We start from the raw sequence: 24,777 nt of genomic DNA, 5'->3' as shown, positions 1-24,777 counted from the left end.
CAAAGAGCAGTGGAGGCAGGGTCACTGAATATTTTCAAGGCTGAGTTAGTTAGGTTTTTGATTAACAAGAAAGTCAAAAATTAAATGGGGTAGCCATGAAAGTAGAGTTGAGGCTACAGTCAGACCAGCCATGATCTTATCAAATGGCGGAGCAGGCTTGAGGGGCTGAATGGCCTACTCCAGCTCCTAATTTGTATGTTCGCACGTGGAATTGGATTGTAATTTTTTGTTGGCGCACAGACGCCTCGGTGTGTCAGGAGCCCTGCAATGGAGAGAGGTTGGCTTCACAGCAGGAGCCGCGAACCATTTGAGGTCTTTTATTAAATTGCTGGCATTAAATCACAGTGCCCAGATCTTCCCAAGCAGAATGTGTGTCATTACAGTCACTACATGAAGACAAATGTCTCCACTAATCTAACTCTTAATGCAATGGCCGCTGACCTCCAAATGAAGGTGCCTCCATGGTGCTGCTTATGCTCCTGCTGCTGGGCCCTCAGCAGTACCCACACTGCGAAGGTGACCGGTGGCCCTACTCATGAGCCATGCTAAGAGGAGAGCGTGAGAGGAGGGGCCTGGGACAGGCAGTCAGCAGCACCTAGAGGAGAGTTTGAGAGGAGGACCCTGGGACAGACAGTTAGCAGCATCTAGAGGAGAGTGTGAGAGGAGGACCCTGGAACAGGCAGTGGGCAGCATCTAGAGGACAGCAGAGGAGCTATAAAAACAGCACGAGAAGCAGCGAGAGTTCGAGAGCAGGTGACTGAGGGCGTTCGGTGAGGAGGGAGGAGGTGCTCCTTTCCTTTTCTACCTTTCCTCAGAAGGAAGAGCCTTGGCAAGTAGGACCTGGTGAGTAAATTAGAAAAGTGTAATATTTTTAAACAAGTTGCTCTACTTGGATTTAACTGAGAAGTGCCAGGAATAAGGGAAGTTTAGGGCCAATATGGTAAAGTAATGTAAATAATCCAAAGTAGAATAAAATTAACGTAAGGGAGTAGAGTTAAGACATGGCAGAGCAGCTCAGTCGAGTAGAATGCATGCCCTGTAATATGTGCGAAGTCATGGATGCTACTGGTGTCCTAGATGACCACTTGTGCAGGAAGTGCTGCCAGCTGTAGAAACTTGAGCTCGGGGTTGCAGAGCTCGAGCGACGGCTGGAGTCACTGTGGAGCATCGGTGAGGCTGAGATCTATGTGGATAGCACATTCAGAGAGGTGGTCACACCGCAGTTTAAGGGTCAAGGATGTCACAGAGCGACTGCAGGACATTCTTCTGGGGGAGGGTGAACAGCCAGAGGTCGTGGTCCACATCGGTACTAATGACTTAGATAGGAAGGGGGATGTGGTCCTGCAATCAGAATTTAGGGAGCTAGGTAGAAAATTAGCAAGCAGTACCTCAATAGTAGTAATCTCCGGATTACTCCCAGTACCACATGCCAGTGAGTACAGAAATAGGAGGATAAGGCATATGAATGTGTGGCTGGAAAGATGGTGCAGAAGAGAGGGCTTTAGATTCCTGGGACACTGGGACTGGCTCTGGGGGAGATGGCACCTGTACAAGCCGGACGGGTTGCACCTGAACAGAGCTGGGACTGAGTTCCTTAAATATTCCCTGGTACAAAGTGTTCAGAAAAGATAGAAAAGGAAGGAAAGGAGGAGGGATGGCGGTATTGGTTAAGGAGAGCATTGTAGTGCTGGAGAAAGAGGATATCCCACAGGGTTCAAGGACAGAATCAATTTGGCTAAGGAACAAAAAGGGGGCAATTACATTGCTCAGTGTAGTCTATAGACCACCAACTAGTGAGAAGGACATAAAAGAACAAATCTGCAGGGAAATTACAGAAAGATGCAAGCATTATAGAGTAATTATAATGGGGACTTTAATTACCCCAATATAGACTGGAACAGTGGTGGTGTAAAGGGTGGAGAGGGGCAAAAGGTCCTAGATTGTGTTCAGGAAAACTTTCTACAGCAGTATGTGCCCGATCCAACAAAAGACACACTATTGAACCTGGTTCTTGGAAATGAGGTGGGCCAAGTAGGTCAAGTGTCAGTGGGGCAACATTTAGGAGACAGTGAACATTGTATTATACATTTTAGGATGATGATAGAAAAGGATGATAGGCAATCCAGAGTAAGAGTAATTAACTGGATGGGAGTCGATGGGCTTGAACAGAGCTAGGTCAGATAGACTGGAATGAAAGATTGGTGGGAAAAACTAGCTGAACAATGGGCTACCTTCAAAAAAGAATTGGTTCGGGTACAGTCAAGGTATATTCCATTGAAAGGGAAAGGTAGGGCAAACAAACCTAGAGCTCCCTAGATGAAAAAGGAGATAAAAATTAAGATAAAAAAGAAAAAGCATGCTTATGACAGGTGTCAGATAGAAAATACAATTGAGAACCAAGAGGAATGCAGAAGGTTCAGAGGGGAGGTGAAAAAACATATTAAAGAAGCAAAGAGGGATTATGAGAAAAGACTGGAAGCCAACATGAAGGGGAGTCCCAAAGTCTTCCAGAGCCATATAAATAGTAAAAGGGTGGTAAAAGGAGGAGTAGGGCCGATTAGGGATCTAGAAGGGAATTTACACATGGAAGAAGGGGCCATGGCTGAGGTATTAAATGAATACTTTGCATTCGTCTTTACTAAGGAGGTAGATGCTACCAGGCCATGGTGACAGACGAGGAAACTAGAAGGGTTGAAAATTGATGAGGAAGTGTTGAATAGACTGTTAGTACTTCAAGTTGACAAGGACTGGATGAGATGCATCCAAGGATATTGAAGGAAATGAGAGTAGAAATTGCAGGGGCACAGGCCATAATTTTTCAGTCTTCCCTAGGCTCGAGGGAGGTGCCAGAGGACTGGAGAATTGCAAACATTACGCCTTTATTCAAAAAAGGTTGTAAGGATAAACCTAGCAATTACTAACCATTCAGTTTAACTTTACTGGTGGGCAAGATTCTAGAAACAATTATTCGGGATAGAATTAGTAGTCATATGGAAAAATATGGGTTGATAAGGAAGAGCCAACAAAGGGGAAATCGTGTTTAACTAACTTGCTGGAGTTTTTTAAAGACGTAATAGAAAAGGTCGACGAAGGTAATACTGGTGATGTGGTGTACATGGACTTTCAAAAGGCATTTGATACAGTGCCACACAACAGACTTGTGAGCAAAGTTATTGCTCATGAAATAAAAGGGACAGTAGCAACATGGATACAAAATTGACTAAAAAATAGGAAGCAGAGTAATGGTCAATGGATATTTTTCGGGCTAGAGGAAGGTTTGTAGTAGGGTTCCCCAGGGGTCAGTATTGGTACTCTTGCTTTTCCTGATATTTATTAATGATCTAGATCTTGGTGTGCAGGGGGCAATTTCAAAGTTTGCAGATGACAGGAAACTTGGGAGTGTTGTAAACTGTGAGGAAGACAGTGTAGAACTTCAAAAGGACATAGACAAGTTGGTGGAGTAGGCAGATGAAGTTCAATGTGGAGAAGTGTGAGGTGATGCATTTTGGTAGAACATGGACAGACAATACAAAATAAGGGGTGAAATTTTGAAGGGGGCGCAGGAGCAGAAAGACCTGGGTGTATATGTGCATAGATCATTGAAGGTGGCAGGACAGGTAGAGAGAGCAGTTAATAAAGCATATAGTATCCTGGGCTTTACTAATAGGGGCATAGAGTACAAGAGCAAGGAGGTTATGCTGAATTTATAAAAGACACTGGTTAGACCTCAGCTGGAGTATTGCGTACAGTTCTGGACACAACATTATATGAAGGAAGTGAACACATTGGTGAGAGTGCAGAAGAGGTTTACAAGAATGGTTCCGGGTATGAGAAACTTCAGCCAGGGGGATAGATTGGAGAGATTGGGACTGTTCTCCTTGGAGAGAAGAAGACCAAGAGGAGATTTGATTGAGATGTTCAAAATCATGAGGGGGCTGATCAGAGTAGATAGGGAGAAGCTGTTCTTGCTCGTAAAAGGATCAAGAACAAGAGGGCACAGATTTAAAGTGATTTGCAAAAGAAGCAAATGTGAGAAAACCTCTTCACACATCAAGTGGTTCGGGTCTGGATTGCATTGCCTGGGAAGGTGGTGGAGGCAGGTTCAATCGAGATATTCAAGAGGGCATTAGATGTTTATTTGAATAGAAACAATGTGCAGGGGTACAGGGAAAAAGCAGGGCAATGGCATCAGATCATAATGCTTATTTGGAGAGCCGGTGCAGACGTGATGGGCCGAATGGCCTCCTGTTGTACTATTAAAATTCTGTGAATGGTCCTCCCAATACTAGAACCTTGCCTCTGTCCTGAAATGGCTGGGGCTCCTAGAGGCAGCTTCTTAATTGGCCTCTTCCAGAAAGATTGTGTCTGACATGCTGCCACAGTCACTTCTGGGTTGACAAACCAGAATTGAGGCTGACATCTGGACCGTAACTCACCTGGAAAAATTCAGCCTTTTAATCAGAGGCCCTGCAATAGCAGCTGGATTTTCACCCTAGATTCTGAACACAGTTCTTTCCAACCAGTTAGCCTGGACCTAGGGAATATCAGGCCAACATTAATGACCTGAACCTGGATATCCAGTTCAAACAAAACTGGCCACCTAAGATGCGCCTAGGGCAGAATTTTCCGTTTGATGTGCCAGGGGTTGGGCCCCGCACACCTCTGTGTAAAATGATGTGTGGTGACGTCAGGTGAGTGTCCTGATGTCACCGCGCGCCATTGCAATATTTCACTGGGCGGGCGCGTGATGAAGCCCGACGCGCACCTGCCATTAATTAACGGGCCATTTAAGGCCCTTTAGTCTTCAATCAATGCTGATTTTTCAGCGCTGGTGCAATCTTCAGGTCGGCTCACAGGCGCAACGGGCAGGTGGGTAGGAGATATTTCTATTAACCTCAACTACGGGCGGGATAAGAGTGCTCAGTGGGGCTGTGAATTTGCTCTGTGTAGTATTTATTGGAGAAAGTTTTTTAAACTTGCCTGTGTGATCTGTAGTACTTCCGAACACATTCCAGCTGCTTTTTCTGGACTCTTAACTTTCAGGTTAGCACTCCGCAGTGAGGAATCTTTTCCGGGCCTGTAGCTTTCAGGAAGCCTTCCCTTAGCCTGGGTATGGGATCTGTTCTGTCCACTGAAGGCAGCTCCTCTGAGGAGGAAGGGAGAGCTAGAAGGAGGAGGAGGCCAGGAGTGCACATTCAAGCTTCAGGCAGTTATCAGTGACTGATAACTTTTCTCAAAAAAAGAAATTTCAATTTCCAGTTAATACCTGAAAGGATAGCACAACAAAACTTCACATTTTAAGACTTTTACTGTAACACCAGACTAAAAGCACTGTTGGCTAAACACTATTTTTGTAGGCAACTTATTCTTTAAACCATAGAACAGAACCTTTTCCTTTTTACTTTTAGTGCAACTGAAGAAACACATTTCGCAGGTATACTTTACGCTGTCCTTTAAGTAGATATTAACTTTTTCCAGAATCAGTCCAAAATGATTGTTAGCTCCCGAGGATTTACTTCTGATCTTTTTCTTTCCCAGCCTGGAAACTTTTAACTCCAGAACTGCTATTCATGGTCCAAGTTTTCCTGGAGACTTCTCCCTCTAGCTAAAGCTAGGAAAATCTTCCAACCTCTTTTAACTCCCCAATCATTTGGTGTTTCCAGTGGAAGTGCGAGCTCCCACCCATATTCCTGTGTGGTGAACCATAGTGATGTGTTGCCTATAGCTGCTATCCCTCTCCCAGATCCTGACAGACTAACCTGTCTGTGGTATTCAATGAGATTTTAGGAAAGCCTGTTACCTGATATCACTGTGGCTTCCTATGTACCCTTCCCATCTCAAAGCCCATCACTGTGGCAACATGAATCGTATCAGCCTTGTATCCAGGTAGATATTCCTGAGATCTCAAATCTCTCTTATCTGGGAAGTAGATGGACAGTTTAAAGCACAACAATTTGCAACCCAACATTCTCAACACTTTTCTGGGATTTTGGAATCTCTCAGTCTGTCCTTTGATAGCACACGGGATGCTGCTGTTTTCTCCAAGAGTAAACGTCTTGCGCCTTTTCCCAGCAAAACAATCTGGGCCCCATTAATCTCTGTCAGTCAAACCACCCAGGCTTGCTGTCAGGCAGACTTCAGAACAGGTCACATTACCCCTTTCATTTTAGCCTAAATTAAAGACATAAGGTGGAATTTTACACCGGTGGGATTTTACAGTCCCACTGAAGTCAATGGACTTTTGGAGGGCTCACCGCACTTTAGGGCTCTGCCCTGGCTGTGACAGGGCTGTAAAATTCTGCCAAAAATCCCTAAAATATCATAATCTTTTAAACCTTATTATTATAATTACAATATGTAGAACATTCCCCTGTAGTATATTCACTGCTGGTTCAGTAACATGGCTGAGTATAACACAGGACTGGAAAACCCCCAAACTTGGCTAATTGAGATTTACCCTGACATCGTAACTTTAAGACTATGGGCAGAGTGGGCGGGCGGCCAGGAAGGCGACTGCCGCCTGCGATTGGGAACGGACCACGATTTCACGCTGGCGGGCCAATTAAGTGCAGTTGGACACGGCAGGTCGGCAGGGCAGTCGGCCCCTCATTTCTTGGATGAGTGCCTCACTACCCTCCTGGAGGAGGTGGCAGCCAGGTGGGGTACCCTTGGCCCCAGAGACGGGAGGAGGAGGCCCCTGCACCTCACCAAACAGGCTTGGGAGGAGGTGGCATCCAGGGTGAGCAGTCACGACTGGTGAGGTGCACATGGGTGCAGTGCTGGAAGCACTTCAATGATCTACTGTGATCGGGATGGGTGAGTACCGTGTTGGCATGGGTCAGTGTGGAGAACAGCTAAGGGCTGGCCATCCCCCCGTGGACCTCAGGGGTGCCAGAGTTCAAGCAGCAACTGTCAATGACACCAGAGCTAGCCAAGGGGCTGAGCCCTGGCTGCTTTGTCTGTCTTGCAGCTCAGGGGCCATGAATTGGATGAGCCCTGCCAAGTGCTCCTCATTTGGGGTCGGCCAGACTGCAATGGTGCTGCAGATACAGAGTGGACTAATCAATGGTCCTCTATCCTTTCAGAAGAAGGCATCCCATAACAATATTGAGAGGTCAGGGACTGGCGGGTGACCCCCACACCTCCTCACCCTCATGCGCTATGAGCAGGAGGCACTGGAGCTCGAGAGGCAGCATGCACCTCGGTCAACCGGTTGGGGTGCCAGACGAAGGTAAGAGCGCAGTGCATTGAGTCGAGAATGTTGGTTATTGCAACCATTCTAGTGTAGTCTCTATATTGATGTGAGCCTCGAAACTGGAGTCCCCGTTGATAATTGAAAGACGAGGGCACCATGATGCAGATATCTGTTTCATCAGGATGCATGGCATGACAGTGTCTTGACTTACACTAATGACATGTCCTTCTTCTCTCTTTTAGGCTGACCAGCAGGCAATCGCCATGAGGACCCTGAAGGGCCACCCCTGACCCTGGAGGACACTGTGCTCAGCATGCACCTGCGTCACACCATCTCTGTCAAGCAGGCACCAGCGCAGATACCAGCACCTTGGTGGGCATAAGATCGCTGTCTAGCATCTCGGTGCACATTGAGGTGCAGGCGGAGGCAGAGACTGCCCTAGGAGGACTGCTGGAGACTAGGAAAATGCTCAGTCAATGGCTGATGATGGGCCTCTGGAGTTGTCCATTGGTGGACAGCAGGGTGTGCGGGAGGATCTGGCAGAGATACATGAGTGAATGTGCGCCATGGTGTCCATTTGGGAGGAGTCCCTGCGGAGCATGACTATTGCATTGACCCTCATGGCTGAGCGCAATGCCCCCTCCATGGAGAGAGTGATGACTCTCATGGAGAGGCTGTTCCAGGGACACAATCAGGGCTTCCTGGGGATGTACTCAGACCTGCAAGTCCTCACACCAGCAATGACCTCAGCTGGTCAGTGCCCGTGTGGGAGATGGATTGAGCACCCAGCATCCCAGCTAGGTGTCTGTCATTCAATGGTGAGCAGGGAGGTCCAAAATGACCTCATGTTGGCGCACGAGCTGCCTGTTGTCTCTTCAGGCTCCTCTCAGGGCGGCCTGGATGAGGCCAGCAGCTCCTCCGCCCCTCTGCCAGTGACCGTGGCACCTGATGAGGCTGCGGCGACTGGGGAGATGCCAGCCGTGGCACTGGCTGCTCCCTCCCAGGCCTTTACAGGCTCCACAGGCCAGGGGATGACTGCCAAGGTCATCAAGGTCAACAAGACACCAGAGTCAGCAGCCTGTCTCCAACGCCAGTGCACAAGACGGCCTTATCACGGGTGATATTTTGTTCCTCCATTTTACTTTAACTTTTTTAAAGATGTGTTAAACAACACCAGCTAATGGTCATTTCAGCTATGTTTCACATGCACTATTAAATGAGATTTTATTTTGTGCTATTGGCCTTAGTATGCTTCATTTGTTCTGTAGGTGCAGGGTAAGCCATTATGTAATGATGGACGTGTGTTTCCTGAAACTTTATTGCACAGGCACAGAGTGTATGTTGTTGGCCAAGGAAATGGCCCAGTCAGGGATTGAGAATGGAGCCTGCAGCCCTGGCATGTGGTGGTGGTTCTTATTTGGTAGGCTAGCTGAAGGAGTGTTGGATCAAAGCGTCCCAGGTGTCCCTGCCTCCCTGGAGGTTACCCAGGTCAGCGTCCATGCCCTCAGCGTTCTCCTCACCGAGCTCCTTCTCAGACTCACTACTGGACTCATCATCTGTGGCCTGCACAGCAGCGTCAACATCCTCTTCCTCCACTGCATCCCCCCTTTCCAGTGCCAGATTGCAGAGAGTGCAGCATGCAACCACTATCAGTGACACACGTTCTGGGGGAGTATTGCAGTGTGCCCCCTGAACGATCCAGGCATCAGGAGTGCATCTTGAGAAGATTGATGGTTCTCTCTACCACTGTTCTTATGGAGGCGTGGCTCCTACTGTACCGCTGCTCGGCCTCTGTTCTTGGGTGATGGAGAGGCGTCATGAGCCACCTTTTCAGGGAATAGTCCTTGTCACCCAGCAGCCATCCATCCAGTTGGGCTGGAGCACTGAAGAGCCTCGGCACCTGGGAGTACCTCAGGAGGTAAGCATCATGGGAGCAGCCTGGGTACCTTGCACAGGCTTGCTGAATCTTCATCTTGTGGTCACACACTATCTGCATGTTCATGGAGTGGAATCCCTTCCTGTTGACAAAGGCACACGGCTCACCCGCTGGCGCCTTGATGGCCACATGCGTGCAGCCGATGGCACCCTGGATGCAGGGGAACCTTATCAATCACTGCAAAGCCTCTGGCTCGCTCTGTCTGGCTGGCCTCATCCATACTGTAATGAATGAAAGTCAATACATGCCTGAACGGAACATCTGTCACTAGTTTGATCCAACTGTGGACAGCTGATTGGGAGACTCCACAAAGATCACCCACTGACCCTGGAAAGAGCCAGAGGCATAGAAGTTGAGGGCCACTGTGACCCTCAGAGCCACTGGCATGGGGTTTCCACCCACACAGTCGGAGCTGATCTCAGGCCCGATCCTCTGACAAATGGAGGTCACTGTCTCCCTTGAGAGACAGAGCCTCCTTCGGCATTGCACCTCGATATATTGACGTAGCTGCATCGTCGCCTGTAAACCCTGGCAGCGGAATAGTGCCGTCTTCTGTGGCCCCTTCCGCCTTGGACTGTCAGCTGGCCCTGCCCCCCCTTGTGCCTGCGCCTCTCCCCCCACAGGTCGCTCCCCTGAAAGCTGCATTGGGACATCTGGCCTCCTCTCTCTTCCACCCCTCTCTTCCTCCTCAGAGCAAAGTCTACAATCCCCATTACCAGGGTTATGGAAGGCTGTCTGTTACCTGGAAGGGCCCACACGGTCTGAATCCTCCGGGGGCCTGGAAGACAACATCGAGCCCTAAAATGAAGCCTAGAAATGCTCTGAAGCGAGATGAAGCTGTCCAGTTCACAAAAGCAACAACAGCACACGATCTCCAAAACTCCTCACAACTCACATTGACAATGCTGCTGACCCTTCTTATCCCACCCATGCTTTTGCAAATTGTGGCCTGCCCATTTTGCTCATACGATGGCTGATAATTCGTACGGGCTACATAAACTCGTAGACAATTGGTGTGTGAAGGACGTTAACTGACCTCTTAATTAATGGCGGGCGTGCCTTTGTCTCCCTCGCGTACCTGCCTAGCGAAATATTGAGAGTGCGCGTTGACGTCAGCATGCTCAGCCAAAGTCAACATGCGTTATTTCACACTTGAGCAGATCGGGCACGCGCCCGCCCACCAAGCGAAAAATTCTGCCCTATGTTCCTTTATAGCATCAGTGTTTCGTGCAATTTGAACTGGTATGTGCCAAAAAAGTGGACCTTGACTCAGCAATTCTGATGACACCCATCTGGTTTTGGGGTTGTACATGTTGGTTGTCAGCTGGCAGGTGATGCAGACACTCAAAGTTAATCCTCACTCAATTGACTCTAGCATCAAAATATCTACCAAAAATGCAACAGGGACTATTCCTTGCAGAAATGTATAATTTCACTGTATCCTTATGTAACTTTTATTCTGTTTCTCCTTTGATCTTTATCAGCACCAACAATTTTACAGCTGTCCTGTCAAATGAGCCTTAACCTTTTATCCTCGTTTCTAAATAAATAAAAATATTTACTTCTGGGCACGGCTGAATTGCTGACAGTGAGTAGGATTAAGTGCAAAACTCATGACTGCATGAAGCTTGGCAATTAAAAAAATCAAAAATAAGCTAAATTATTATAATACATACGTTGCTATGAGATTGATTGTTGCCATCACAGGAATAAATTATCATGAAGAACTAGAAAAACTATGGATTTTTTAGCCTTGAAAGGACATAATTTTATGGTGTATGTGTTGAACTATGCAAGATATAATCACACAGAAAAGATAAATTTATTGCTTCAAATTAAAACATGACTCTAGGACTAGATCACAAAATAATTACAGAGAGGAAGGCGATTAGACCTATGTTAGTGATCCAAAAATCTCCCCACTGCAGCCTTCCATTGACCCTTACTCCATTTGATGTATTGATTGCTGTTTGTATGAATACACACTTAAATCAGCCATAAATTTACCTTTTTACTAGTTATACCTTTGATTCTTACCCTACACTTACATTGTAATTTACAGTAATTTTCCAGATTGACCTTTTCCATACAATTTATGGTCTTATATAAGTCAAGAGGCAAGATCAGGGTGGCTAGTGTAGAAATGTACTATCTTATAGTCTTCCATAGTGTAGAAAACTATGGAAGACTATAAGATAGTAACAAACATCACACTTGTGTGCCTCACATAGGGAATGGCCGACAAGTTTCTAATAGCAACAATCAATGTATGCACAGAATGTGCAACTCCATTATAAGACCAGGATTTATTTATTTTTGACAAAGGTACATTATTCCTGCACCCTTGTTGGCCTCCTTCTCTTAGAAGGATCAACTGGAGCGTGGGCCTGGTAACGCTTCTCCAGCAGTTAAATTTCATACCCTTTGGGCCACCCTTCGACAATCAAAGTAGTTTTTTTTAACCCATGCCAACTGCAATGAAATGTTATTGATGGTATACATTGTCCTCTCTCCATAATTTGTAAAGTGCATGATGAATACAGATATTAGATAATTTACCTTGGTTGATTAAATGGTTTGATTGCAATTTGCTTTTACCATTAAAGAAATCCTATTCAGGAGTCTCTGGTGTCCTCAATTTGATTTTCTTTTATCTCTTTCAGGTTCTATTTAAAATGTTTCTTGGAAGTGCAAATTTTGGAGAAGCTGCCTATTTCATTTCTACACTGGGTTTCTTCAATTTAATTTTCATATCATCTGCACCAGTTATACTGTATTTTACGAAAGTGGAGTACTGGTCCTCATTTTCTGCTTTGCCTTGGGGTTACCTCTGTGGTGTTGCTGGGCTTTGGTTAGGTATGTGATTTGGATGCTTCTTCAATATACTTTAGAAACCTATTAATTTCTTACTCCTATCCTGAAAATAACAAAACGAATTCTATATAATCTGATTTATAATTTGCTTCATGGTTTTCTTTACATTTTAATTGCACATTTACAGTATTTTTGATGAATAAGATTTTGTGACTCTTACTGCACAATTCAGTATAATTTCAGAGAACTCTAATTATCATTGAGCACATTTGCACAAAGTGAAAACGATTGTTACAGTATAGTTTGCTTCCAGAAACAACATTCTAAATACACTGCATTATGAGTATTAGTGCTAGTGTAACTAGTTGTTTCAGATGAAGAACTTTAAGGGCCCTGAGAGACTGTTCTTAGCATCGCTTTATTAATCATAAAGCTCATGCTAATATTTATCTTGTCTCTTTTCTTGGTATACACATGATAGACAAAAAAGTTAAAATATACAAAATTGTCCCTAAACTCCCTCTATTAAATATCCAGTCATGTGCTAATTTTCTAATATAAAATAATTATTTTGTAAATGCTGGAAATACTCATCAATTTGGGCAGCATCTGTGGAGAAAGAAACAGAGTTAATGTTTTAGGTCAATGACCTGTTGTCAGTGATAACACTTAAAAAGTAATTAATTAAGCATGAAGAACCTTGAGATGTCCTGAGGGCAGGAAAGATGCTATCCAAATGCAAGTTCTTTAGTTTCTCATATGAGCATTTTATAATTTTTAATTTTATTTCACAAAAGGATGCTCATCCCTTTATTTGAATAGTGGCTTCTCAATTCACAGCTATAGACAAATACTGTGGATAGAAAAGATCTGGGCCCTGAGAATCCCTTAGGGTGGTGACAGGGTGGGTGGGTGGTGGTGTGATGGGGTGCTTCCTGGCTTAAATATTGAGTTGTACTGGCGCACAAATGCAGCAGTTGACCCCACTAAATTTGATGGTGAGAGGGCAGTGGGCAAGACAAACGGATTATTGACATTGTGGGGATGTCACCAAAGTCCCCAGAGACATGAGTGAAATGAGGGCAGTGGCGTGGAGGGAGTGCCAGGTTCTGGCTGCTTCAAATCTCCACAAGAAATTCTGGAGCTCCAGATGCTACTCTTTTTTTTTGACCAGGTGTGCTTGGTGAGACTGTGACATGAACTTCATGCTTGGCATGCGTGCCCAGTCGGCAGGAGCGGATGTAGAATCCACTCCCGGCCGCGCTTGTGTTGGAAATGCGATTTCACACTGGAAGACCATTTAAGGTCCACCCAGCATGAAACGTGTCCTCTCAATGGCCGGGAAGGGCCGGGCAGGGGCGGGAGCCTGTCGGGTGCTGGGTCCAATGGTGACCTGGCAGTCACTTTAAAACCAGCAGAGGCAGCTCCCTGAAGGCTGCCAGGAGAGAATCTTTGGAGTCTGTTCAGGAAACCATTCACTCAAACAATGGCCTCACCAGTGACTGGAAACATCAGGCGGAAGGGCAAGTCGAATAGGCACTCGGCCCCCCGTTTCTTGGGCGGGTGCCTTGCGGTGCTTGTGGAGGAGGTTAGTGTCAGGCGGGACAGCCAGGTACAGCTGGAGGAGGCCACTGCACCTGACAAAAAATACCTGGGAAGAGATGGCAGCCGAGGTCAGCGGCCATGACGTTGTGCGGCGCAAACGTGTGCAGTGCTGCAGAAAGTTCAACGATTGCTGCGCTCGGCAAGGGTGAGTACCGAGTTGGCATGGATCAGTGTGGAGAAGTGTTAAGGGTTGGCCGCCCACCCGCACAGCTCAGGGGTGTCAGTGAGTGCCAACTGGCACTGACGCTGACACCGAAGGCGGCCAAGGGGGTGAGACCTGGCTGCTTGGTCTGAGTGCCTTGCAGGTCGAGGGTCATGACTCGGATGTGCCTTGCAAAGTGCCCCGGGGGTGGAGGGGGTGTTGGCCAGGCTGCAATGGCGCTGCAGGTAGAGAGTGAACAAATTAATGCTCCTCTGTCATTTCAGGAGAAGAGAAGCCATAACAACAACAAAAGAGCTAAGACAGGCAGAGGGCCCCCAAACCTCCTCATTCTGACGAGGTGCAAGATGGATGCCATGGAGCTGGAGTGCCGCCACCCAACTCGGTCAGCCGGTCGTGGAGAAGCAGGGGTCTCTGATGAAGGTAAGAGTGCAGTACACAGAGGTGAGAGTGTCAGATTCTGCAAACATTCTTGTGTAGTCTCATCATTAATGCGAGCCTCAAACCTGGAGTCCCCATTTAACATTGAAAGACGATGGCATCATGATGCAGATCTCCATTGTCTCACCAGGGCACTTGGCATGCACAGTGACAGTAATGACTTAAATGAATGACATGTCATTGTTTTCCCTTAGAATTGCCAGCTCGTCCTCGAACACTAGACCCCGAAGAGCAACCCTTGACGCCAGAGGATTTTTGATGCACCTGCATCACACCTCCTCTCTGCACCAAGCACCAGCACAGATACCAGCACCTTGATGGGCATCAGATCGTTGGCTAAAATGCCGGAGCATAGTGGTCAGGGCACTTCACACTTGCTTGAGGTGCAGGCGGAGGCAGAGAGTGCCCAAGGCACAAGCAGTCGGAGGACTGCTGGAGACCTGGATGACGCTGGGTTGAAGGCAGATGATGAGCCTCTGGAGTCATCCATTAGGTGGCAGATGCTGGATGTCCAGCGGGATATGCAGAAAGATCTGGTGGAGATCCATGAGGGTATGCCTGCCATGGTCTCTGTTGTGGAGGAGTCCATGTGGAGCGTGAGCACTGCGTTGACCCTCATCACCGAGCGCACTGCCTCCTCCATTGAGAGAGTGGTGACTCTCATGGAGAAGCGGCTCCAGGGATAGAATCAAGGGTTCCTGGGGTTCCGCTCGGACCTGCAAGCCCTCACACAGGTACTGACCTCAGGTGGTCAGTGCCAGTGTGAGAGATGGATGAGACACCCTGTATCCCAGCTAGGTTCCCATCCATTAATGGCGAGCAGGGAGGTCCAGAGTGACCTCACATTTGCACACAAGCTGCTGGTCGTCTCTGCGGGCTCCTCTCAGGGTGCTCTGGATGATGGCAGCAGCTCCTCCGCCCCTCTACCAGTGAACGTGGCATCTGATGAGGCTGTGATGACTGGGGAGAGGCCAGTCGTGGCACTGGATGGAGCATTCCAGGCGGGGCCAGCACAGGCTCCACTGGCCAGAGGACGACCGCCAAGGTCATTAAGGCCAACAGGAGAGCAGACTCAGCAGGCTGCCTCTAATGCAGCTGCTAGCGGGGTGGGCAGGAATAGGGTGTGGGGCAACAAGACGCAGCACTCGCAAAACGTAAGTTTAAGGCACCATGAACACAAGAGGGACTGTTCATGGGTGATCTTCTGTTCTGCCATGTTTTGTTAATATGTTTACTGGTGTGACCATTAACACTGTATATTGTTATGTTCATTCAATGTGAGTGCCAACATGATATAAATTTTGCTTTTGTCTTAATGGGCTGAGTATGCTTCACTTGTTTTGTAGTTGCAGGGCAGGCCAGTATCTCATGCTGGACATGAGTGGCTCTAAACTTTATTGCTCAGGCACTGAGTGGACTCTGGGTTCAAAGGAAAGGGTCATTTCAGACATCCGGGATGGAGACGGCACCCCTGGCATGAGGTGGAAGAGGATCTTTAGCAGCCTAGCTGAAGGAGCGTTGGATGAAGGCTTCCCTGGTGCCCCTGCCTCCTTGAAGGATCCAAAGCTCTGCCTCCACGTCCTCACCATTCTCCTCACTGGGCTCCTTTTCTGACTCACTACTGGATTTATCCTCTGTGGCCTGTGGAACAGCCTTAAGATTCTCTTCCTCCAGTGGGGCCCCTAACCACCACCTTGCCAGTGCTAGATTGTGGAGACTACAGCATGCAACCACCATAAGTGACACCCGCCCTGGGGGGTATTGTAGTGCTCACCCTGAATGGTCCAGGCATCAGAAACGCAATTTCAGAAGACCAATGGTCCTCTCTATCATCGCCCTTGTGGAGGCATGACTCATATTATAACGATGCTCTGTCTCTGTTCTTGGGTAGCGGAGAGGTGTCATTGTTATGATCCCAGCTGAGATTACCCCTGGACAAGACCGATCCCAGGGTGGAACCCAGTTTGATAGACCCTAACTTTTAATTTTTTTGTTTAGATACGTGGAGAGTGGCTACTGAACAGAGTCAGCTAATAATTTAACATTTATTAAACTAAAGATGAACTATATTACAATACTCCTTTACCCACAACTATACCTTTACAGATATATACAGGTTTGTAAGGATAATACAAGTTGCAAAAGCTACTTTATCCTTTAATGTTCACGGTAAATACACATTTCATGTAAACCAATAGGCACCCTGTGGTCAGACACATCACACGCTGAAACCAAGTGACAGATGTCACCTCAATGAGATACTATGGATCTCTCCTCAGCTCCCCACCAGACGCTTGTCACACTGTGAGCCAACTGTGAGTCCTTCAGAATTCTGTCCTTCACACAAGGGTTTCCAATCTCCACTCTCCAAGACCTCACCTTGGAATCTTCTCCCAAACTGACGCTTTCTCTCTGATGCCTTCCACCAGGGTTCACCTCCAGGGTTTTGAACTCTTCTTCCTATGTTCCTCTTCCCTGGCTCACCACATGCATTCAAGCTGTCTTCCACACACTCTCTCTCACCGACTCAGCTGTCAACAGTACCACTGCTTCACATGCTCATAGCAAAGAGTTATAGACCTTCAGCTATCTCGTTGGACATTCTTGCAAGCTGTTCTTGCTTTAAATCTGCTTTAAGCAGCTTTTGTCTCTTTAAATCTGAAGTTTGGAGCCTTTCTCTCTCTGCTCCTCACTCTTAACTTCACTTAACAGGACCTTTTTCAGGTTCCTGTCTTTTCTTTGACTAGAAGGTCTGTTTGGGACTTTCCCCTGTTCCATCCGTCTGGATTTTTGGGGTTTTTCCTTAGCTTGGGACTGGCTATCTGTCCCTCTTGCTCCAGTCTCTCTCTGGCAGCTACGTTCAACCAACTTTAGCTTGGAACTGGCTATCTGCCTCTTCTAGTCTGCTTCTCTGGCAGCTATCTTCAATACCAGCTGAACTCCAACAACTTCCAAAACAAACTGCTGTTTTTAGCTTTTCTGTGTGTGTCTGGGAGGGGCCTGCCTCTGTGGATCCCTGTGGCTAGGCAACAGCCCAATTCTTCTACTCTTGTTTGTTTAACCTAGCTGCAACAGTTGTAAAAAACCTCATTAGAAATGCATGCACCTTTTTAAAGTGAAACTAAAACTCAATTAGACCTTTACTAACACACGGAAACAGAAATACAAATCAAATTTAAACTTTAAAGCTAAAACTCATTCCTAACACCTACAAATACCAATATACCTTACTTAAACTATCTCTATTTCCTAACAGTCATAAGCCACCTTTTCAATGGATAGCCTGTGTCACCCAGCAGCCATCCATCCAGTTGGGCTGGAGCAGTGAAGAACCTCGGCACCTGTGAATGTTTGAGGATGTAAGTGTCATGGGAGCTGCCAGGGTACCTTGCACAGACTTGCAGAATCTGTGTCTTGTGGTCACACACTATCTCGATGTTCATTGAGTGGAATCCCTTCCTGTTGACGAAGAAATCCGCTGACCTGCTGGCACCTTGATGGCCAAATGTTGCTGTCGATAACCTAACAGTCGCTGCAAACCCTCTGGCTCGCTTAGCTGGCTGGCCTCGTCTGTACGGAAATGAATAAATGTCATTATCCACCTGAACAGAGCATCAGTCACCAGCTTGATGCAGCTGTGGGCAGCTGATTGGGAGACCACACAGATCCTCCACTGACTCCTGGAAAAAGCCGGAGGCATAGAAGTTGAGGGCCACTGTGACCTTCAGAGCCACTGGCATGGGGTTTCCACCCACACAGTCGGAGCTGATCTCAGGCCCAGTTATCTGACAAATAGAGGTCACAGTCTCTCTGGAGAGGTAGAGCCTCCTTCGGCATTGCACCTCGCATGTGTTGAGGTAGGTGCATTGCTGCCTATAAACCCTGGCAACAGGATAGTAGCATCTTCTGCGGTCCCTTCCGCCTTGGACTACCATCTGGCCCTACGCTTCATGTGCCTGCGCCTCTCCTCCTACAGGTCCCTCCTGGAAGCTGAATTGGGACACCTGGCCTCCCCTCCCTTCTGCCCCTCTCTTCCTTCTCAGAGGAGGTGCTACCAGTGGAGAGCACAATCCCCATTACCAGGGTAACAGAAGATTTCCTGGTGCCTGGTTGGGTCCACATGGTCAAAATTCTTGGGGGGCCTTGGAGACACCAATGAGTCCTGAAATAATGCCTGGAAGTACTGAAGCTCAGAACAGAGATGGTACTGTCAAGTTCAAATAAGCAGCCAGCAGCAAACTATCTCCTAAACTCCTCACTACTCACAATGGCAATGCTGCTGACCCTTTTTATCCCACCCTTGGATGAGGTTTCGTTAAAGGTAGGCTGCCCGTGCGATGAGCGCGAAATCGCACGAGCAACGTTAAATCAGGATCAGTTGCCTTTTTAATGGCCGTCAGTGACCCTTTAATTGTTGGCAGGCGTGGCTCCGACACCCGCACGCACCCGCCGACCTAAAGATTGCTCGCTTGCAGGATGACGTTGGAATGCTTGCCTGACGTCATCTTGCGCTATTTCATGTCCGTTTGGGTCAGGCTCGCACCTACCCACGAGATGTAAAATTCTGGCCTATGTATTATTAGAAGTGGAATAAAGCTGGTATGGGATGGTTGGTTTGAGGTGTGTTTTATTTCGGGATTTTGACTGAGGACACTGTGATGGTTTATAACAGAAGGATGGAAAGTTCCAGAAGCGTGGAGCAACTGTAATTTGGAACCTTTTTCCACAGGTAAAGTTTTTCACTAGAGTCTGACAGAAGTTCATGACAGTCAATCCAGAGTGATATATCCTGTATGCCTCCTCCCTTCCACCTTCACTTCCTCCTCCTCCTGAGGTGGTCACCAAAACTCTGGTGGCAAAGGCTGCCCTCAATATTGCCAGATTGTGGAAGATGCAGCAGACCACCACGAACCGCAAGACATGCTCTGGTGAGTCCTGTATGGCCAAGGCAGTGTAACCATTGCTTGAGGATACCAGTGGTCTGTTCCACAACCTTCCTGGCACAGGATCGCTGTCATTGAAGGAGATCTATCCACGTGTGCTCAGGCCTTGGGTCACTCATTAACCACGTGTGCAGCAGCCACCATGTGGCAACCCTCTGGTGGCTCAAAGATGGTGGGAATGACTGACTGGCACAGGATAAAATCATCAGAATTGCTGCCAGGATAGCAAGAATTCATCAACAGATAGGCCTGTGCTTGATTACACACCAACTGCATGATCATGAAGCTTCTATCCTTTCATGGGATATGGGCATCACTGGCAAGGCCAACATTTGTTGCCCATTCCTTGAACTGAGTGGCCTGCTCGGCCATTTAAGAGTCAACCACATAGCTATGGGCCTGGAGTCACATTTAGGCTAGGCCAGGTAAAAATGACAGATTTCCTTACCTAAAGGGCATTAGTGAACCAGATGGGTTTTTACAACAATTAATGATAGCTGTCATGGTCACCATGACAGAGACTAGCTTTATGCTCCAGCTTTATTAATTTAATTTAAATTCCACCAGCTGCTGTGGTGGGACTTGAACCCATGCCCCCAGAGCATTAGCCTGGGCCTCTGGATTACTAGTCCAGTGACATTATCAGTAAACTATCATCTGTCTCTTTCTCTCTTCCTTTCTTCCTGTCTCCCCCCCCCCCCCCCCCCCACCCCCCACCACCCTTGCCAAACACACACACACACATTTGCACACCCTTTGCAGTGATTGAGATATTGAGATGGAGCCTGCAGAGCAACTGATGGCTCCCTACACTACTGGGGGCCCAATATCTGAGTAAATCCATGTGCCCACTCCTCCTGATTCTCTCTGCTTAGAGAGAAGACAATGAACATAAGAACAGATAAATAGGAGCAGGAGTACACCATGCAGCCTGATGAGCCTGCTCAACCATTCAATATGAATTGGCTGATCTTCTGCTTCAATTCCACTTCTCTGCCCACTCCGCATATCCCTTGATTCCCTGAGAGACCAAAATCTGTCTATCTCAACCTTAAATATATCCAACAGTGGAGAATCCACAACCCTCTGTGGTACAGAATTCCAAGGATTCACAATCTTTTCAGTGAAGAAATTTCTCTTCAAATCAATCGTAAATGATCGGCCCCTTATCCTGACACTGTGTCCCTATGTTCTAGATTCCTCAGCCAGCAGAAACAATCTCTTGGTGTCTACCCTGTCAAGTCCCTTTAGAATCTTATATGTTTCAATAAGATCACCTCTCGTTCTTCTAAAGTCCAGACATAGGCCCAGTTTACTCAACCTCTCATCATTGGACAACCCTCTTATCCCAGGGATCAATCTAGCGAACCTTTGCTGTAATGCCTCCAATGTAAGTATATCCTCCCTTAAATATGGAGACCAAAACTGCACTCAGTATTCCAGGTATGATCTCACCCTGTCCAATTGTAGCAAGACTTCTTCATTCTTGTACTACAATCCCCTTGCAATAAAAACCAATATGTCATTTGCCCTCCTAATTGCTTTCTGTACCTCCATGCTAACTTCCTGTGTTCCTTGTACGAGCACAACCAAGGCCCTCTGAACAACAGCATTTACAAGTTTCACACCTTTTAAAAAAAAAATCTGCTTTTCTATTCCTATTACCAAAGTAAACAACTTCACACTTTTTCACATTATATCTACCGCTTTGTTGCCCACTCACTTAACCTGTCTATATCGCTTTGCAGCCTCTTTGTGTCCTCCTCACAGCTTGCATTCCTACTTAGCCTTGTATTGTCAAAGGCCCCTTTCATTGCATAAAGGACCTCAGTGGTACAGCAATGCACAGAAAACTCTGTGATGTTTGCGATGTTGCTAGCTCTAGCCTGGAAATGTTCTGAGACATAGAAATTGAGGGTCACTGTTACCTTGAGGGCCATAGGTAGCACTGTCCTTGTGCTTCGTTCTTACGCTACTCTGTGGCTGCAGGCCTGGATTGAGGAAGCATCACAGTTCAGTGACCAGAAACAGAAATACCTGGAAAAACTTGGCAGCAATGGCGGAGAAGAGTACAGTTGCCGTTTCGAGTCCTCATGACCCTTCAACAGAATTAAGTAAAAATAGGAGAGGGGTGAAATATAAGCTGGTTTAAGGGGGGGTGGGAGAAGGGGGGGCGGGGGTGGTGGGAGAAGGGTTGGGGGGTGGTTGTTGGGACAGTGACCACCTCCTTGGTGAAGTATAGACACTGCAGACACTATGGCTGTCTGAGGGGAATTGGGAGAAGTGGTCTTCGAAGACAGTATGTGGGTCTGACCTTCTGTTGAGAGCCTGCCTCCTCCTCCCACTGCAAACAGTCACTCGTCTCTGCTCCATCTGCAAAACATGCTGCAATCCAAAAGAAACAGCAACTATAGTTGCCATAATTGCTAACAGGTTTCCTGTTTAGAGGCCTTTCAAATCCATACCACTCCTTGCTAAGGTCCAACGCCATTCCTACCTGACTGAAAGAATTTTGTGAGCTCCTCCATCAACTCAATACACAGCGCCTTCAACTAAATCTGCAGCAGCAAAGGAAAGTCAAAAGCACCTCACCAGTTGAATCATGGTCCCTTTAAATAGCACCAGTGGGGATTCCCTCATGTGTGTTTAAGAGGGAAAGGACCCGCAAAGTCTAAAATGGCAGGTCAGGTGTCAAAACCACAATAGACACTGGCTAACATCACAATCTTCCCACTCCGAATGCTTCCAACAATAATTAAAATCTGAAGGAATGAGACACTACATTTTTAAAGGTAAATGTTAATGCCAGAGAGGTTGTCAGTAATTTTTTTATTCATCCAGGGCATGTGGCTTCGTTGGCTAAGCTGGCATTTATTGCCAATCCCTAATTGCCCTTGAGAAGATGGTGGTGAGCTGCCTTCTTGAACCGCTGCAGTCCATGTGGTGTAGGTACACCCACAGTGCTGTTACGGAGGCAGTTCCAGGATTTTGACCCAGCGACGGTAATACACCCTTAAAAATTCATTTACACTTGAATGGACAAGCCTTAACTTTCTGATGTGTTTAGTGGGTAGCTAGTCGGTAAGTACCACAACTTCACATCCCTCATGTGTTTCAGTGCTGAGTCTCTTGGCGAGAGACTGTTTGAACAAAATTTGTGGAGGAGCAGGGAAGCTTGAACAGGACTTCCTGATGTCCACTTTTATGTAGTCGCTGGAAGTTGCTGTCTGATTTACTCTTTATAATGGCTGTGCCGATAGCCTTATTGTTATTCTCATTACGAAATATGGGCCAATGTGTTTTAACTAAGATATGAATTTTATTAAGAATGTTTTGACTGAGAGAACAGAGTTCACACAAGTTGCAGCAGAAGGCATTATTATTGGCTTGGGCAGGATTCCAGTTATCCATTGCTGCTGTTCCCATTGCTGATACTGGGTTTGGGCATGAACTAATTATATTCTTCGTGAAGATAAATTTTGACACTCAGTAGTCTTATTTTTGCACTTGGGTTTGTTTGGTTGAAATCCATACCCATTGAAACACAAATTCAGATCAGTTTCCAAAGCCAAATTGTTGTTTATTTAGTGAACAAAATAACTGTCTGATATCTCCCTAAGAGTGAAAATGATGGAAATAATTTATCAGAATTTAAATACCTGTCTCATTTTCTTTCTTTGTACAGCCTTCAATGTTCTTGTGAATGTCGGTGTTGTATTAACTTATCCTATACTCATTTCAATTGGAACTGTACTGAGTGTCCCTGGAAATGCAGGTAATGTTTTTCCTCACTGTGCACTGCTCTCCTGTTCTTTCACTGTTGAGCAAAAGTACCAAATGATTTTCCTATCCTCTTGGTTAAAAAAAATTACACTTGTGATAAAACAATAGCATTGGCCGGAATCTTACGTTCGTCAGGCGCGTGCGATCGGTGGGCCTGGAAGCGGACGCGAAATGCGCTTCTGCCTGTGATTGGCCCCCAAACGCAATTTCACACTGACTGGCCAATTTACGTCCAGCGTGAAATGCATGCTGAGAAAGGCTCAGCGCTGCTGGTGGAGGGGTGCAGGGTGGGGGCAGGAAAAGGGCGGATGCCGAGAGAAGGGAGGGTGTGGGCTTGCGCTCCCTGAAGGCTGACGGCTGCTGCCTCAGCGAGCTGCAGTAATTTAAAAATGCAATGAGCTCAATAAATTGCTGCAAACTGTGACAATACTGTAAATTCAAGCACCTGGCAGCAGACTACATAGCAGATCATCCTTCCAACATCTTATTTTGTTTTATTCAACCTCGGACATTTTGTTCTGCATTGGATGTAGTTTTCAGTGAAAATGTGAAGGCTGCCTGGCCATTTGGCCCATCTGCCAACTGTAAAAGTGGACGGGCCACGTAAATTCATTGACAAGTGGCTGCTAAATGGGCTTAATTGCCTGCTTAATTGTCGGCGGGCGCGCTTCTGATGACTGTAAGGTTGTACGTGAGCGCGATGACGTTGGGATGTGTGCCCAACATCTTCTCGTGCGATTTGACATGATTCCAGGTTGGGCGCATGCCTGCACAACAGCGTAAGATTCTGGCCATTGAATTTTGCCTTCACTGTTTGGATGGTAATCTTGAAGAGTGAATCACCTAACCTTTTATAGAGCCGACCTGTTTTCATTCCATTGAGTAAGATATCCCCGGTTTAATGTGCATTGATTCCCTCTTGAGTCATGCAGTTTGCTGGGCTTTTCCATTTTGCAGTTGCAATGTTGCTTGGTCTTTTACATCATCGGTGTATCAATCCCTTGGACAAAAACATGTTGAAAATTGTGAAGTTCTTACTAGTTACTATTCTTGTGAGACTTTCACAATTTTTATATCCAGTTGCCTAATCCACTTGTAACAGATACAACCAATTCTGGATGAAAAATGCCATTAAAACCATCCAGTTTTACTATTTTTTATACGCTAGTCTACTTATTTTTTCTTCACAAACTATGCTCCTCCCACCCCTTATCCTTGCTAAAGCCATTACTCTTTCCCTGGGTTCGGTTCCACAGTTCAGATCAAACAAATGATTGCTATTTATCTGTTGACATTAACCATGATTGTTAATTAGGATCTCAGCTAGCAACAAAGTAAGGCTATTATAAATGACATTAATTACTCTGGGTTAGCAAAGAGAAAAGAAAACAGCCAGAAAATAACTGTCAGTGGCCTCTGCTTTGAAAGTTTTTTGTGGAGGTTGGGTGAGCTCAGCTGTCCACAGTTGAACAACAAAATGGCCAAAAGATATACACCAAAAAAAAATTGCAACTAAAGCAAACCTAAAACATAATGCATCACATTCAGCCCCAATGCATTTAAAAACGATTTGTGAGGAACACCAAGTGTGAGTCTGAAAATCTATTTCCCTAAATCAGCCTTTAGTGGTGATAAGACATTTCTGCAGCAAACCATGGAAAATATAGAAGAGGAAGGAGGCTCTGACCCTTGTTGCATGATGTTTGCTCACTTTAAAAACCTGTATGTGTCTGCAACGTGAGCTCCTTGCATTATTATCATTGGCCAATCAGGAGATTGTCACCACTCACTGGGGATATTGTGCTGTAATATTAATCCCCGCTGTTCCCTGAGCTGCAACAAATGTGAAAAGTTTGATCAAACCACCCAATTCTACCTAACTTTTTAATTTATGTTAACA

General features: G+C 46.4%; 1 protein-coding gene across 1 annotated transcript in view; it reads left to right on the top strand.

The window, feature by feature from the left end:
- Positions 1-24,777, top strand: part of slc35f4 (solute carrier family 35 member F4) — a 234,629-nt gene that overhangs the window by 206,147 nt on the left and 3,705 nt on the right. The window contains exons 5-6 of the mRNA XM_078562696.1: positions 11,795-11,987; positions 22,780-22,869. Coding sequence (XP_078418822.1) covers positions 11,795-11,987; positions 22,780-22,869 — 283 coding nt within the window. The remainder of the gene's footprint in view (positions 1-11,794; positions 11,988-22,779; positions 22,870-24,777) is intronic.

This window comes from Cetorhinus maximus, chromosome 18 (genome assembly GCF_964194155.1).
Source record: "Cetorhinus maximus chromosome 18, sCetMax3.hap1.1, whole genome shotgun sequence".
NCBI lineage: Eukaryota > Metazoa > Chordata > Chondrichthyes > Lamniformes > Cetorhinidae > Cetorhinus > Cetorhinus maximus.
Note: the sequence above shows the minus strand (reverse complement) of the source record. Positions and strands in the feature narration are given on the sequence as shown.